At 41.1% G+C, this 17,688-nt stretch overlaps 1 protein-coding gene across 1 annotated transcript in view; it reads right to left on the bottom strand.

Moving 5' to 3' along the window:
- Positions 1–136: 136 nt before the first annotated feature.
- The window catches only part of ints6 (integrator complex subunit 6), a 17,752-nt gene continuing 200 nt past the window's right edge, over positions 137–17,688 (bottom strand). Inside the window, 19 exon segments of the mRNA XM_054615300.1 lie at positions 137–1,502; positions 2,385–2,478; positions 3,300–3,719; positions 4,421–4,604; positions 4,831–4,968; positions 5,723–5,817; positions 5,820–5,853; positions 6,069–6,287; positions 6,686–6,796; positions 6,892–6,986; positions 7,619–7,751; positions 8,047–8,199; positions 8,617–8,768; positions 8,877–9,002; positions 11,347–11,530; positions 12,086–12,175; positions 14,721–14,870; positions 17,344–17,421; positions 17,488–17,688. The exon segment at positions 17,488–17,688 is cut by the window's right edge and continues 200 nt beyond it. Coding sequence (XP_054471275.1) covers positions 1,409–1,502; positions 2,385–2,478; positions 3,300–3,719; positions 4,421–4,604; positions 4,831–4,968; positions 5,723–5,817; positions 5,820–5,853; positions 6,069–6,287; positions 6,686–6,796; positions 6,892–6,986; positions 7,619–7,751; positions 8,047–8,199; positions 8,617–8,768; positions 8,877–9,002; positions 11,347–11,530; positions 12,086–12,175; positions 14,721–14,870; positions 17,344–17,421; positions 17,488–17,598 — 2,661 coding nt within the window. The 5' untranslated portion in view covers positions 17,599–17,688 and the 3' untranslated portion in view covers positions 137–1,408.

The raw sequence follows: 17,688 nt of genomic DNA on the forward strand, positions 1-17,688 counted from the left end.
ACAGAAACTTCAAGAAGAGGGAAATTATTTTTGTAAATGTCTGTAAATAAAATTTTAATACATGTTTTTACGCTCCGTGTTTTGGTCCTTCATTATATAGTAGTAGTTGTAGTATATATATATATATATATATATATATATACTAGTATATTATAATGAAACGCGGAGTCTGGTCTTTACACAACACTTTATTTACACGGCCCTTCACAGTGTAAAATAGAAACTTTATTCATGGAAATACTTACAAAAAGGCCGTTTTCCTCTGAACATTCTCTTTAAATAAGTTCTCTAGGGTTATTTACATCTTTACAGTGTATTCAAAATACTCTTTTGGTAGCCGCCTCTTCACACACAAAGACAAAGTATGGCAGGTTTTTGGTCCCCGACCCAGAAGAGGCTGAATCACAAACACGCTCTTCACCTTCTTTCAGACCGTTTGTGTAGATTTGAGAAGATTTAACAAGACCGACAGAAAAAAAGCTTCTTTTAAATTACATTAAATAAACATTCTCAAATGTACACAAGTGCTTTCAACGCTACGAGACGTCGGGTTGAGATTCACGGCGGGGGGGTGGAGGGGATTTGGCAGCTCGATGGGACATGTTGGGACAAGTCGGGACCTAAAGAGAGGCGTCGGGATCTAAAGGGACCCGATGGGACCTGTTGGGACACGTCAAAATTCATCTGGACCTGCAGAGACATGGCAGGACACGTTGGGACAAGATTTTGGGACACATTGGAACATGTTGGGACGCGTCGGGACACCAATAGAACCAGTCGGGACACTGTGGGACCGTTGGGACACTGTAGGACCCGTCGGGACACGATGGGACACATTAAGACCCGTCGAGACGTCGGGTTGATGGACTGTTTGAGGATGAAATGAAGGTAAATCAGAATGTTATTGCTGAGTGTGAAGCTGTGAGTTCCTGAGCTGTTTGTCTAAACCAAAGATCTAAAGTTCATCTCTCAGAAAAAACATTTATTATAGTTATTAAAGTTACGACTCCATCTCGTTGATCTTCAGTCCGTCAGATTTAAACACGAGCTGAACTCCTTCAGGAGCTCCGGAGCGCTTCAGTTAGTGGAGTGTAGAGACAGGAAGGACACCAACATGAACCTCAGAGCTTCATGTGTTTGACCCTGAGATACCAAACACACCACCTGACTCCGCCTCCTCAATGACTCCGCCTCCACGTTCAACACACTCATCTTTTTAAGGACATTGAAGCGGAGTAGAGTCGAGAGGAACGAGTCCACAGACCTCCTCCTCCTGGTCAACACTGTCTCCTTTAAACTGGGTGCAAACCAACACCACCATCAGTAACGCCGCGTGTCTCCGTTGGGGGGGTTGTGGGGGGACAGGAAGTCCATGAGCAGTGAGTCCAGTTTCTTAGGTGATCCGGTCTCAGAGAGAGTCCACGTGGTTCATGTTCAGGGATCTGTTGTGGATCTCCTCTAGGAAGTTCTCCAGCTGCTCGATGAGAACGCGCTTCTTGAACCTGAAGACAAACGAGAAAAACAAATGTTGACTTTTACTGAAATATAAACGTCCTCTGACTAGAAGTAGAGAGAACTCAAACATGTCTTTAGTGCAGAACAGTTAGAATGACAAAATCATAAAAAAAGAAAACGCAAGTTAAATGTATTTGATCCTTATTTTACAAAAAATAATTAAACGATGGAATCTATTTATCCAACACGGGACCTAAAGGGACACGTCGGGACCCGATGGGTGTGTGTTGGGATGCTCTGGGACACGTCGAAATGTATCTGGACATGCAGAGACATGGCAGGACACGTTGGGACAAGATTTTGGGACACATTGGAACATATACGATAGGACCCCGATAGGACCCTGATGGGACACGATAGGACCCCGATGGGACCCTGATGGGACACGATAGGACCCTGATGGGACACGATAGGACCCCGATGGGACACGTCGGGACACCATGGGATCCGTCGGGACCCCTATAGGTTGTACTTTTGGCGATTGTTTAAAGTTGTTAAGGGGGAAAGATGGGACGCTTTGGGACACGTCGGGGGAAATTGTTCGTCGCATATGATGTGTTCAAGGACAGTTGGAAAGATGAAAATCTGACTACAATGCCATATTTTACAGCTTCTGGCTGTGATAAACGTTGACATGTAGGGAAGCATTTGTTGCATATGATGGGTTCAAGGACAGTTGGAAAGATGAAAATCTAATGATAATGGTTAGAATAAACGGTGTAGTTTTGGCGACGGTTTTAAGAAAACATGGTTTCCAGTCCCGCCGGCTGGTTTTGGAGTTCAGATGATTAAAAAACATTTTGACAGTTTTAATACGTCAGCTGCTGATCTTAATCTGAAGACAGAGAAGGTAAGACAGTCACGGTTACCTGGCTGCCTCTTTGATGACGTTCTGGAGGAAGATGAGTCGGGTTTCCAGAGTGCCCTGGATCTGCTTCAGGAGGAGGAAGATCTTTTCGTAGTCTGGAACAGAAAGACAATAATTTAAATATAGATTTAAATCACAGCTGGGTTACTTAATCCAGTCACGACTGTCTGTCAACTCACACACCTGCTCTGCTCTGATTGGTTGGTCTCAGTTCATACAACGACCATCATAGGTCAGAAATAATGAAATTATAATAAAAATCTTTGACATTATCTGATATAAAGTAATGTTTTTTATTGTTTAGAAACCTCGTTGCTTTACTTTTTAATGGTTGGATCAAATGCAAAATATATGAATTATATTTAAATATTCATCATTATGTTCATAAATAAAATTATGTTTTCATATACTATTTTATGTTTATCTATTTCATTTTATTGATTCTCACTTGTTATTTCATTTTATTTCTTAGTTTAGTTTTATCCTATGGATTGTTTCTATTGTTTCATCTCTTGTATGTTTGATCTTCATCAGGGTGGAAGTCTCACCTTCATCGGTCTAAACTTTCTTTTGTTTAATTGTCTTGCTTTTGCTGCCCCGTCTGCCGAAGCACTTTGTACACTCTGTCTTTAAAGGTGCTATATAAATAAAGTTATTATTATAAAAGAACACAGACTGAACACAAAGGAAACCCTTGTATGTGTCTTTAAGGACCTTTGTTACAGTGACAACACGACTTTAGGTGTTTCTAGCAAATTCATAACTTTAATTTTGTTATTTTTGCCCTTGCTATGTATCAATACTGTTATGACATGTAAGTCTTAAAGTACTAAAGTGTTCTTAACGTGTTCTTTGTTCAGATGTCTAAACTAGAACTGGGACATTAATCTCTGGTTGTGTTGTATTTGTGACGTACGTCTGCCGGGCTTCCTGATCTCCTTGTTGATGAGCGTCCTCAGCTCGTTGTTGACCTTCGTCGTCTCCATGTGAATGTGTTTCTTCAGAGCCGTAGGCGACAGGTAGCGAGGCGGCTGCTCGTCCAGCAGCAAAAACTCCGCCCCTTCCTCGCTGTCGGGCGCCTCTAGCTCTCCAGCCTGCAGTTGCCCGTTCTCCTCTTCCTCCCCACCCCCCTCTTCCTCCCCAACCTCCTCTTCCTCCTCCTCCTCCTCGCCGCTGCGCCGGAGGTCCTCGGGGTCGGCGTGGTTCTCCTGGTGGTCGGCCGACAGCGAGGTAAGCTCCGCCTCCGAGTCCGAGCCCCCGTCTGAGCCGTAGTGGTTCTGGTCCAGGTGGTTCACGATCAGGTCTGGTTCGGGTGCTCCGTCAGTCAGGTCCATGTCTGCAGGGTCACAGATATCGTTTTGCATATTTTATTCTGGTTTTCTTCTCTTTGTGTTATAAATCACTTTAAACTACTCCCCTGTACGAAAGCTGCTATAAAAAATAAAATAATCTATTACATTTGTGATAAATTACTATTAACAACAAACTTCTGGCTGTCTGTTTGCTCTTTAAGTCATTTCTTTATCATTTGTGCAAATTCAGATATATCACAGATTCTAAATAATGTGAGTTTATATATACATAAAAAAAAAAAAATATATATAGAATATATATATATATATATAAAATAGAAAAAAATATATATAAATGAATAGAAAGAAATATATATAAATAGAAAAATATATATAGTTATACATTTATTTTTAAATGTATATATATATTTTTATATATAAATATATTGTAGTGAATCCTTACATTTCCATATTGAAACTCCATGTTATTTTTGTTTTTTAGCGTAACATTTTAAATATATCATTAAATAAATGAAATGTCTTTAATTTCTTTCCACAGCCAACAAAGTGTGTTGAATGTATTTGTTTTTCAGAAAACTTTTAGAAGGACCTCAATGACAGAGTTAGATTTAACAGTGAAGGAGAAGTTAACCTTTTAATCCTCAGGGATTCAGGACTGGATACTGATTTAAGCTGATACCTCATCCTTTAGTGGGTCAGGTGACAGGTGTGGGTATATATCTACCTGTGGATCGGGGGCTGGCGGGCGGAGTCACTGGAGGGGTGTAGGCTCGACCCAGACGCAGCAGAGGAGACATGCAGCGCCGTCTCTTGGGTCCTCCACCCGTCATGTTGCTGCTGTCTCCGGGTCTCTTCCCTTTGTTCTGAGGGCCCGTCACAAACTCATCCGCCTCGTCGATCATCATGCCCTACAGGAGGGAGGGTTCTGGGTTAATAACAGAGTCTGGTACTGGTTAAAGAGGACCAGGACCAGGGATCAGGTTCCTCGCTAAAGAGGACCAGGACCATGGGTCTGGGTTCTGGTTAAAGAGGACCAGGACCAGGGATCAGGTTCCTCGCTAAAGAGGACCAGGACCATGGGTCTGGGTTCTGGTTAAAGAGGACCAGGACCAGGACCAGGGGTTGGTGCGTTACCTTCTTGTCGAGCTTGAAGGGGTTCCCGAACGTGTGCAGGCGTTTGGGCTGCTCCGGGTCGGCGTCTCGTAGAGGCTGAGGAGCAGCTTTCAGGAAATCCTGGTAGTTTCCCATCTGGGCTATTGGCACGCTGTGGAGCTGGTCTACACGGAGACAGGGAGGAACAGGTTTACATGGTTGGCTTTAAAAAAATAAATAAAAATAAAGGTGATATGTGTAATACCTGCTCCCAACAGGTAGGGGGCAGCTCTACTACCTGTTCCAAACAATCTAGATTGACCTGTAGTTTACATTAGCTGTCTGAGTTCTTAGTGGGACAAGAAACAAGAAAAATGTATTTATAATACAATGTTTTTATTATTATTACGTCTTATTTCATACAGTGTCTTATGTGTATACTAGAGTTTCAGTATTACTAAATATTATATTTATTTCACTCTAATTTTACTTTTTTCTGTTTTACAATGATCAATTTATTCAGTGTTGTACTCTTTTTTTTTTTTTTTTTTGCACTAAATCTATTACATTTGTGATAAATTACTTTTAACAACCAACTCTGGCTGTTTGTTTGCTCTTTAAGTCATTTCTTTATCATTTGTGCAAATTCAGATATATCACAGATTCTAAATAATGTGAGTTTGTATATACATAAATATAAAATATATATAAATATATTCTAGTGAATTCTTAACTCCATGTTATTTTGTTTTTTTTTAGCTTGGTCAATTTTTTTTTATCTAAAAAGAAGATATTTTTGGATTTCCTTTCAGACAAACAAACCATGAACATATTAAATATATCATTAAATAAATTAAATGTCTTTCATTTCTTTGATGAGATTAATGTATATGACTGTTTGGAGGTAAATGGTTTAAAGAGGACCAGTCTGTACCGTCGGTGAGTCGTGCCCTCTGAGAGTACAGACGCTGGTGTTCAGCAGGTTCCTCCTCATCCGGCTCAGCTGATCCAGTAGGTGGCTTCGGGGATGTCGTATGGATTCCTGAAGCTCTGAGGCTTCAGACCCTGATGACGTCACGACACATGAAAGGTTAAGAGGTTTACAGTCGGACAGGAAAGAAGGTCGTTTTCATTGAGACATGATCTATCTATCTATCTATCTATATAGATCATTTTAGGGATATCTACAAATTACATTATTTCTGGTAGATATAGCCTTGAACGCTGGATAAGACCCGCCTGCTGTAGGGAACATGAATATTAATAACAACACAAGTCACCTTGTTGAGCAGAGCCAGCTGGAAGCCCTGGAACTCTTTGGGGTTGAGCTCCATGGGCGGAGTGGGAGCGTCTCCAGAGAGACTCTGCAGCCGCTGGATGAAGTCCCTCCTCTGGGCCAGAGACACGCCTCCTCCTCCTCGCCATCGCACCTTGATGCCGGCCTCCGGCGGCTGCTTCTTACCGATCAAAGCGATCAGACGGTCGTACTCCATTTTTGACTGCAGATGGGAGCAAATTAATTGAGTGATTGAGCCCACTGATGAAGTATTGCAATATTTGAAGTATTATGAACTGGGTATCCGTGGGTAAAAAACAACATGTTAAGTTACTGCCGATGCAAACTGAACATTTCCTGCTGCTGCAGCTTCACATTAAAAGCATTTAACTGACTTTTATTGTGAAAGTAGTCATCGGAAAGTGTTTGTCTTGTTGTGTTAGTAGTGTCTTAGTGTTTGACACCGACCATCAGTCATCTGGTCATTTTCTTGACAGTTTGAAATGTGACAATTACTTATTACAAGCAAAAACAACCTCGTATTCATAGTATTTTTGTGTTCCAGTTTAAGAGGCTTTTCTGTGATTTGAGGTATCGAGACAGAACCTCCCGGCTCCTCACCTGTTGGCTGAGCTTCTTCAGGTAGGACACCACGCTGTAGCTCAGGCCGTACTCCATGTTGTCGGCGAGCAGATTGGGTGCTCCCATGATCCTCAGAGCCTTCCTCAGGGACTGTGGGACAGAAGAGCAGCAGTAAAGACCGGAGCTTTGAAAGGTCATTGAGTAACGAACGATGAAGAATTTAAAAAAGAGAGATGAAGTCTGACCCCGATGTAATACGGAGGCATGGTCTTCAGGTAGTTCTCAAAGGACTGACGCCATTTGATGGTCGGCTTGAACTTGTGCACTTTGATCAAGTCGTCTGCAAGAAAATCAAAGTATTAACTGAAAAATGTGTAGTTTAAAAAGGTTATTGAACATTAAATGGCACTCAATGAACTGGTTTATCTACAGGAGCTGAGGAATGAGTACAGAACATGAACTCAAAGTTCTCCACTATAGACTCCATGTGTAACGGACAGTTGTCAATCCGTGATCAGTACTAACCCCCCTTAATGTTAACCATCACAGAGTTAAATAAAGTTTTACTGACGATCGTTATCCTCCAATATTCAGTAAAATATGAGATCAGGACTTCATTTATCCTTTTCTAGTCTCTGATCTCTGATAATGTTACATTGTAAACAACCAACCTGTGTTTAAACCAACAGGAGAGCTAGTAACGTTAGCAGCACCGTTAACGGCTAACAGGAGGAGAGCTAGTAACGTTAGCAGCAAGAAATACAATCTTTTATTTCCTTATCATTTGAACTATATGTTTTTATGAAGAAAAAAACACAAGCAAAAAAACCGTGATCAGGTTTTTTTTTCTTCAGCTGATCCAAACCGTGAGTTTTATGATCTGTTGCACCGTTACTATAGATTTTCAAAAAGAAGCATCATCAGAAAGGCCTGCAGACACGGTGACATTCAGACCTCGTTTGTCAGTCTTACCCAGCAGCGGCAGGAGAACGGGGTAGTTGTAGGGCATCACAAACAGGTTGACACAGTTCAGAGCCGTGCTGGCCTTCAGGTAGCCGAATGGTTGGCCCAGGTCGCTGTACTTGGCACTGTTGCACACAAACACCTGGAACAACACAAACACATACGACACGCAGAACGTTTGTCATCTCTGGTATTTAAAATGTAATGTAATATTAAGTAAGAGTTTACATCACTGTATTAAACTGCCTGCATTACTGTAGTGCAACAAAAATTAAACTTATGGATAATCATTTGAATCTGGGTTTGAAATGGTGAATTCTCTCCATCAAATCACAACAAATGTGGTGGAACATCTCAGAATAAAAATAACCATGGTAACCACTAGGTTCAAAGGTCAGAGCCCTCATAGATGGAACGTGTTTGTTGTGTATCTTTACCTGCCAGCAGGTGTGTGGGCTCTTCCTCTCCAGGATGTACTGCGTGAGAGGCGACGGCTCCAGCTCGTATTTGTCGAAGGGAACCTTATCGATGACCATTGGCTCCGCGTCCAGACAGGAGAACCGAACGTGGGGGTGTGCTGAGCGGGGGGGCTGGGGGGTTACAGAGGTTAATACTGTTATAGTCCATGAGAATATGATAAAAATGATATCACTGTGGTTTCTGTTTTCTCACTTCATGTCATTTCTTAAGCTTTGTAAAACTTTTCATGCATCGATTTTACGGTTTCTTTGTTTAAAATCGAATATTTTAAAACTATGTATAAGATGTTACAACAATAATCCCTCTCAATCATCACAATGTTTCTGGGTGTCGTCCTCTATATAAACGCAGCGTTGTCAGATCATAAAGACACTTAAAAATTGATAATCGTTGGAAATGTTTAATATAATGTTATCAACAAAGGTCCAGTGGTTTTTAGACATAATGCAGAAATGTTACATATAAACCCTTTAAATGGTGTTATTAAAAGGTGAAAGGTCAAACGATACATTTTAAGAGTTCCTTACCAGCGTGGGGGAGTTCTGGTCCGGCCAGAAGGCCTCGGGGATCGGCCAGTGACCGATGGGGACCCCGGTTTTAGGGTTGGGTCGGACGTAGATCAGCTTGTGACAGCAATGCCACGTCTGTGGACCGGACTTCAGCGCCTCAGCTGGAGCGTCTGGAACGACACGGACAGAGACACAGGAAGATGAAGTCACCGTGTTTGTGAGGTCAGAAGAAGAGTCAGGAATAAAAAGTCACGAGGACAAACGGAGGAGTCGCTCACCCTCTAAAGGAGGAGGATCCGGTCCGGTCTTCTCAAAGTTGATCACCACTCCACTCTGGATCTTCTGCACCAGAGACTCCAGACACTGATTCAACATCCGCTGAGAGAACACGCTGTAGGAACGTCCTGCAACACACACACACACAGATTATTCAAACAAAGACCTCGACATGTGAACAAGATGAACAGGAGCTTTACATTTATTAAAGCTGAAACGAGAATATATTTAAGTTTTAACAGTTTTAAAGGGGATAGTTCACCCCAAATCTACATATTCTATTCTAGTTTTATTTATTGATCTAAATAGTTTTGGTGTGAGTAGCTGAGTGTTGCAGATATCGTTCATATGGATTTGTCTTTGTTATATAATGGAACTAGGACACTAGGAACTATTTTCCTTCTCCCCAAATACATCGGCCAACCGTATCACCGCTCATCTACTCGTGGACGAGAGGCTGGAGGCAGCGTGAGATGTAAACATTAAACGTTATCTAGCTCAGTGGTGCTAAATGAGCTAGCGGTGATACGGTTGGTGACTGTAGTTTGGTAGAAAGAAAGTAGATCCTTAAGAAAGCTGCTCACAACAAGGTCTGTGGCCGTCTCTCCATCTATTAGCAGTGCTAAGCCAAACTATGAGCAACATTTCTCTCCATCTCTGAGATGCTTCATCGTTAATGTAGCTTGCTAGAGCCTCAAAATCACAGTTTGTCATCTCAAATGTATGAGATATTGATTCTGGCATCAGCAACACAGCAAGAAGATATTTTAATGTGTAACTCTAGTCTATTACTCTGAGGTGATGTCCATTCGTCTCTAGTCCTTGCTTTGTTTTGCCTCCCGCTAACGGCTGTGAAATGATCTATAAAACTAAATAAATATGTAAAAGCATGATTTAAATGTAGAGATCTCTTAGTTACATTCAAAACCCTGCAGACTAGAAGTACAAGCGCTCTCTACTCAACATATTTACAGCGCTGCATCAGTCCTTTACCCTCATGCTAACAGGGATATTAGCATGTAGCGTAGCTCTGAAGCTGTGAGTTTTTAGAGGATCTGTTCCAGAATCAGTCTTTGTGGCGCTGAGGGTGATGAAACGACACGCCGTCTTACAAAGCTACACCTGATCATTCTAAATCATCCCTCTGGTCATTTACTGCCTCCAGCTTCACCGCTGATGACCTCGCTGTGCACCCGTTCACTGACTGGTTTCAAACGGCCGTGGCTTTGTGTCAGGGTCTTCAGTCAGCAGTAATGTTCAGTGGACTGTCAGTGACAATGGAGCTGATTCACGATCTGTTCAGCACCACTGAGCTGGGATCTGCTCTCTGTGAGAGATTGGTGATTGTGATTTTTAAACAATCACCAATCCCACAACGTGTATTAAAGCCAGAAGCTGTAAAAAACGTCAATATCGTCAGATTGTTATAATTCTGACGGTTCTTAAAATCTTGATGTTAAATTTAAAAAGGTTACAGTTTCAATCGTGGAGCCGTTGGAACATCTGAGCTTAATCAACTTTTACTCCTGGAGAGGTTCAAACCAGAGCAGACTGTGTTTGTATACTGTGTTTGTATACTGGGTCCCAGTAACACACCTGTAAACACAGGTAACTGTGAACAAGGAGAAGCTCGGGGGGAGAAAACAGCTGCCAAAGAAATCCTTGGTTCCATAGAGACGCTTTAAGTGTGTGCTTAGATAAAAACAGCTATTTTGATCTGCTGTTATAAATACTTTGAGCTCGTCTCAGCATGTTGAGGCTCGTGTCACTGCCAGGAGAAGATGTCTGTCATGTTTATACAAAACAGACTTATTATATTACTCTGTCACAAATAACTGTCTGTTCTTTGTGACTGAAAGCACAGATGATCTCAGCGTATTTTAATGTCTTTCGTCTGGGACGAAGGTAAGAAAGACCTACAAATGCTTTATCAATAATTCCCCAATTGAATTTATATTCTTGTTGGACTGTTTGTATGATTATTTGAAAAGGTTCATGTCTGTTTGAATATCTTCCAGATTGTTTCTCTAAACGCCCTCTTCTTTCAGACTGCACTATAATCAACTCAAAATAAATGATGAGTTCTCAGAGCTGCAGACATTCTACCAACGTAGTTCTCTTCATTACGAGTAAAATGACTCAGTGGAGGAACTTTAGACTTATAATCATAGGCTGTTTGTGAGAAGTGGACATTGTAGTCATTGTGGACTGATGTTTTGAAGCCTTGTGTTCAGCTATTTCGCCATCTTGGTTTTTTTGCAAACACTAAACACAAAGTGACCATATATGGACTGAGGAGGAGTGACGTAGAGACGCCGTATACGTCTCTGGTGTCGACCTGTCAATCAGTGTGTAGCCCCGCCCCAAAGCATCCCCTGCTTTATGGTCTGTTTGACTCTAAATGGAGCATCATTTACTGAATGAACATCATGCTGTATTGAAGAAGACTTGTAATAATACACATTGACCAACCTCCAGTGACCTCACACATGGGGGTGATGGGAGAATCGTCTGGCGGGACGCCGCCGAGGGGTTCGGGCTCCACTGAGGCGTTTCCAGCGATGCGCAGCACCAGAGCGAACAGACGTTGGTCCCAGCGGAACGGCTCCTTGGTCAGCTCGCTACCGGGCAGCGGTGTGGTGAGAGGAAGGTGGAGCTGGAGAGGACGGAGCGGTAAAGAATAAATAAAGAATCAGGACCAGAGACATGGAGGAGGTCGCTCTGCTTTTAGTATTAACAGGTTGATTTAGACTTTTTACGGGAATATTGATGAGGTGCCTTCATGTATTAAATTAACCAAGTTTACCAAAAACAGATTCAGAAAGATGAAAAATTGCTGAAAAACTGATTCATGCTTTGATTCTCAATTGTGATACATTTCTGATTTGCTGTTTAATTGAATATCTTTGGGTTTTGGACTGTTTCTTAGATAAATTATGTTTTAAAGGGTTCATTCAGATTCATCAAAGTCACACAATAACACAAACACACTAACAGATGGAGGCAGCAGTCGACCAGAGACTTTTAAGAGGTTAAAATGACTGTTTTTGTGAATGGAGTCTGGTGTCTTTATAGAGAGCATCGATAACTCGGAATTATTCTGATTCTGATCATAACTACTAGAAATACTTTGTTGTCCTGTGAACATGATTTCAGTCTCCATAGTGACGGATAAAAAGGGTTTGATGAAGAGCTCCTGGTGTCGGCTCACCTCGTCTTGGACTCCACCGCCGCTGGTCAACTTGTTGCCGTCGGTGATGGCAATTATGATGGCGGGTTCCAGGAAAAAGGGGTTCCTTCCCTGCAACGAGAAAAACATTTTTTTGTAACTTGGCTATCAGAGCAGACATGTTTGAGGATTTTACAAAGAAAGACCACTCATTTTTAGATGATTTATAAACTGGAGGTCTTCAAAATGTTCATTAATGTAAATATTTTGCAGCCAAATCAATCAGTTTACAGGATATTCAACTTTTGTTTCTTTATAATACATTTAATTCTTGACTTCTTTCTTTACAGTATAAAGGTAATAAAGTAGTTTATGAATATGAGATATGAGTTTACAGATAATTACAATCCCTCCTCTCTGTAGTTAAAGTTGATTTATGGCGTTTTGACGGTTAAACTCTTTGTCTTCTTGATTCTTTACAGTTAATTTTGTTTGTACGCTCTCTGGTGTTGAGGAGAATAATGCAACGATTAGCATGAGGAGCACAAACGCCTCTGTGCACGTACATATGTGCAGGTATAACCAAAGCTTAAGAGAGCTGCTGTGTGAAAGACTGAACCTTAACTGAAGGTTATCAAACAGTCTTTAGATCTCCTGGACATCCACCTCTCCTCTGACTCCATTAAACTGGAGCACGTCTCCCCACAGACTCACACAGAGGCCACGCTGTCCTGACAGCACCGTGAGGGGGTATTAATGGACCTGGACTCGGTCTGGACTGCGGTCCCTGCTGAATGATGGATCTGTCCGGTTACACAAACAGCCCAAAGTAAACAGAGCAGGATGCACTGGTCTGCAGGTATCCTGCTCATTTCACCAGAACGAGGAGAGATGGTTCTATCTGATATCTTTATCTGATATCTTTATCTGATGTCTTTATCTGATGTCTTTATCTGATGTCTTTATCTGTTGTCTTTATCTGTTGTCTTTATCTGATGTCTTTATCTGATGTCTTTATCTGATGTCTTTTACTGTTGATGTGTCGTCAGATTAACGATCATTAGAAGAGTAAAACAGAACGCAGCTATTAGAATGAGATTTTAGTTCATGCTGATGATACAGAGCCTCCTGTAGTTCACTACAGTCTGACAGCTTCATCAGAGCTGAAACAAGAAGCAGCAGAAAACGTATTTACTACAGGACACCTTTAAAGATGCGTTTTGATCAAAATGCTTGTTTAATTTACAGGTTTATTTTCTTCTTAATTCTTAACATTCTCTGAATTTTAGTCTTGACAATAAAGTTTTTCCTCATGCATTTCTGGTGATTCAATCATTATTGTGCATTTTATTAGTGATATACAGAGAAAGGTACCATTATTATATTGATAATACTCTGATTTTCTTTGTCTTTAATAGGAAGACTGAATACCTTTAGATTGTATTTGACGACATCACCTCCAGACAAACCTAGTTTTACCCGAGACCTCCAGTGATCTGTCATAATTATGAAGGAGGTCTGTGATCTTAATATATTTCTTTCTGTTTTTTCTGGTCCAGAATGAAGGAGGCTGCAATTTTAAATAAAGTTCTACAGCATTATATGTCTAAATTCAGAAAGGCTGTACAGAGACACGTTCACACCAGAGCGGGAGAGGTCTCGTTGTACAAACATTAATATTATGTAGAACATTAAATATAAATACCATTAAGTATAGTATTTTTAATATAAGCAGATGCTAGAAGAGCTTTTATATTATATCTGGGGGTAAATGGACTAATCATACAAATGCACTTTATAAAAAGGGTCAGAGCAGACTGTATCTGCTGAGGAGGCTGACCTTCTTTGACTCTGTGGTGGCATCAGCCATTTTTTTATGCAGTGGTCTGCTGGAGCAGCAGCATGTCGACAGCTGACAAGAAGAGACTCAACAAGCTTGTGAGGAAGGCCAGCAGTGTGCTGGGGTGTCCACTGGATATGGTGGAAGTAGTGGGAGACAGGAGGATGACGGCTAAGCTGTCATTCCTGATGGACAACACCTCCCCCCCCCATGCAGGACACCCTGGCAGCTCTGTGCAGCTCCTTCACCACCGGCTGCTTCACCCCCAGTGGTGAAGGAGAGGTACTGCAGGTCCTTCCTTCCTGCTGCTGTCAGGCTGCACAACCAGCTCTGCTCCCAGCAGAACACATGACACTAATACAATGTCACTAATACACTGTGCAATACAAACAGTTATAATAGTTTCTGTCTGTATATATAATATTTCAGTTACTGTGAATTCTTTACTGTTTTTTTTATTGCTCATTTATAATACTTATTTTTGATCTTGTTTTACTATGTCTCTTGTTTGCACGATCCTCTATGCTGCTGTAATCCTGTAAATGTCCCCGCTGCGGGACTAATAAAGGATTATCTTATTTTAAATATCAGTATTTTAAATACACCAACTCTAAGCTCTTAACAACACCTGTAACACACAAACTGAAGTCACTGAATCAATAACCAGGTGTTCCTGTTTGTTTACTTTGTGTGTTTGTGATCACATGACTGAGTGTGTGTGGGGTCACAGTGTGGTTGATGCTTGTAAGACTGGGGCCCGGGGTCAGGGGTCGTGGTGGGGTTGGGGGGTCATATAGCACCATCACTCTCCATCACCTGCTCCTCCTCTCTACGTACCTGTCCATAGTTGTCTATCCCCGTCACTAATCTATTGAGGTTGAGCAAATCGAATGCCGTCCTCAGCGAGGTGCCGATGGCGGTGAGCCCGGTCGCCTGCAGGTTCCTCAGCTCCGTCATGAACGTGGCATGGCTCTCCTTCCACCCGGCCTTTTGAAGAAACACAATCAACATGTTGAAATCACATAAAGTCTGCTCATCCTCAAACACCAAACTGTTTTCTTATTTTACTCTTGAACAGATTTTAACATTCAAACTGTGACGATAATCACTAATGTGTTCAAATGTTCTTTATATCCAGAGAACATAGATATGACCTCAGCTACACCACTGTTTACCTTTTTATCATCATTCTGAACCATAAGCATACTAGAAAGGTTGCTTCCTCTCTGATGCAACCAGCAACTTCAAAAGCAATTTGATCTAAACTAGTTTTTGTTTTGTCTGTTTGAGTAGAAAATGTACAAATATATGTGGTGAGTGATAAATCATCAGTAGAGGTCTCTTTAGAAAACGTGTAAACAATGTTAACAGAATGTAAAGCTAATATATATATATAAAATGAAATAGCTAAAGGGTTTCTTCTAATAACTCTGAATGCATCAATAATGCTGCTTTTTTTCCTTTTTCCATTTACTTCAGTAACATGAAACCAATAAGAGTTATGTCTTAATAAATGTATCAATAGAATAAAGAATGTTGAGCTCACTTTACCTCGTACTTAATATATATAACAAATATATATATATATATATTAAAAATATATATATATAAAAAAATATATAGTATGCTGAACTGCATATTAAACTGTATATCTATGTAGTTTAAATCATTTATATATTTGAATTTACTTTCTAATTTATATTACTTTATTGATTTTATAATTTATCCCTTATTTTATTTGAATTTACACTCATTTATTTATTTTTTTTTACTTTCATTGATTTGATTTTTTAGACATTTATTCTATCTTTATAAATATGTATTGAGCGTTGATGGAGGGAGCCTGAGACTCGTATTAGTTTGTTGCACTTATTGTATTCATATTAGTTTGTTTCTGTACTTTTGCTCTGGTTTCTGCTCTTAGATGCTTGTTTAAGAAAGGAGATGCACTGATGACTTCTGGTGACTAGTAGTTCTCTTGAATACCTATGTTGAATACACTTCCTGTAAGTCGCTTTGGATAAAAGCGTCTGCTAAATGACTAATGTAATGTAACTAGCAGCTAACAGAAGTCTCTGCTGAACTGCATATATTAAACATTAACTTTGTTTGTCATAATCCTCCATCCCTAGAGTATCCACAAAAAAGTAGACCACAAAACAAAACACTAGTAAATCTGTGCAATACAAATACACTGTGCAATACTATAACTATAGTTATTCTGTCTGTCTTTATAAGATTTTTTTTTTTAAGTTATTGTGGATTTTTCTTTTTCTTACATACTTATTTAAAATACTTGTTTGTTTTTTTCTACTATGTACCTTGTTTGCACTATATCTATGCTGCTGGAATCCTGTAAATGTAAAGGATTATCTTATCTTACCAGCTCTGCTCCCAGTAGACCACATGACACTAATACACTGTGCAATAATAGTTATAATAGTTTCTGTCTGTATATATAATATTTCAGTTACTGTGGATTCTTTACTGTTTTTTTATTGCTTATTTACTTATTTATAATACTTGTTTCTTTACTATGTCTCTTGTTTGCACTATCCTCTATGCTGCTGTAACCCTGTAAATGTCCCCGCTGAGGGACTAATAAAAGATTATCTTATCTTAATTTATCTGTGTGTGTCTCTGTGTGTCTATGTATCTGTGTGTGTCTCTGTATCTTTGTGTGTGTGTCTGTGTGTATGTATCTGTGTGTGTGTGTCTGTGTGTGTATATGTGTCTCTGTCTGTGTGTATATGTGTGTGTGTGTGTGTATGTGTGTCTCTGAGTGTCTGTGTGTGTATGTATGTATGTGTGTCTCTGAGTGTCTGTCTCTGTGTGTGTACATGTGTGTGTATATGTGTCTCTGTCTGTGTGTATGTCTGTATGTGTGTCTCTGAGTGTCTGTCTCTGTGTGTGTGTATATGTGTCTCTGTGTGTGTGTATATGTGTCTCTGTCTCTGTATGTATGTATGTATGTATGTATGTATGTGTGTATGTCTGTCTCTGTGTGTGTGTATGTGTGTCTTTGTGTGTGTGTATATGTGTCTCTGTCTCTGTGTGTGTGTATATGTGTCTCTGTGTGTGTATATGTGTCTCTGTCTCTGTGTATGTATGTGTGTCTCTGAGTGTCTGTGTGTGTCTCTGTGTGTATGTATGTGTCTCTGTGTGTCTGTGTCTCTGTGTCTCTGAGTGTCTGTGTGTGTCTCTGTGTGTGTGTATATGTGTGTGCCCCCCCTCCCTCCTCCCCCTCGCTGTATAAATACCCAGAGTTCCTTGCTGCTCACAGTGAAACAAAATGTCGGCCATGTTTTTATAAAGGGGTCTGAAAGGCTCCTCCTGGAGGTTCAGTGCTGTTGTTGTGTTTCCTGTAGACTGTAGCTGATGATGAGGAGGAGAGAGGAGGAGGAGGAGGTGAGAGGAGGAAGAGGAGGAGAGGAGGAGGTGGACACCAAACACACACTACCTTGATCCCTTGCGGCAGGTCCTCGTAGCTGACCAGCATGTAGCGGTCCCCTCTGCTGGCCGGGTCTCTGCCGCGGAGCTGTGGGGACAGAGAGCGTTACCACAGGCCGCAGGCGGGCCGCGTCCCAACATGTTGGCACAGTACCTTCATGAACGTCTCCACGGCGCCCTTCGCCACGTCCAGGTAGGTGGGGCCCAGGTGAGTGCGCTGGTTCATGGAGGCCGACGTGTCTATGAGGAACAGTAGCACGGGCATGGTGGCGGCATGGACCCGCACGGCTCAGCGGCTCTTTGTCCCGCTGCTGCTAGCTAGGTGAGCTAGGCTAGGCTAGCATTAGCATTAGCC

Source organism: Anoplopoma fimbria, chromosome 16 (assembly GCF_027596085.1).
Source record: "Anoplopoma fimbria isolate UVic2021 breed Golden Eagle Sablefish chromosome 16, Afim_UVic_2022, whole genome shotgun sequence".
Lineage (NCBI taxonomy): Eukaryota > Metazoa > Chordata > Actinopteri > Perciformes > Anoplopomatidae > Anoplopoma > Anoplopoma fimbria.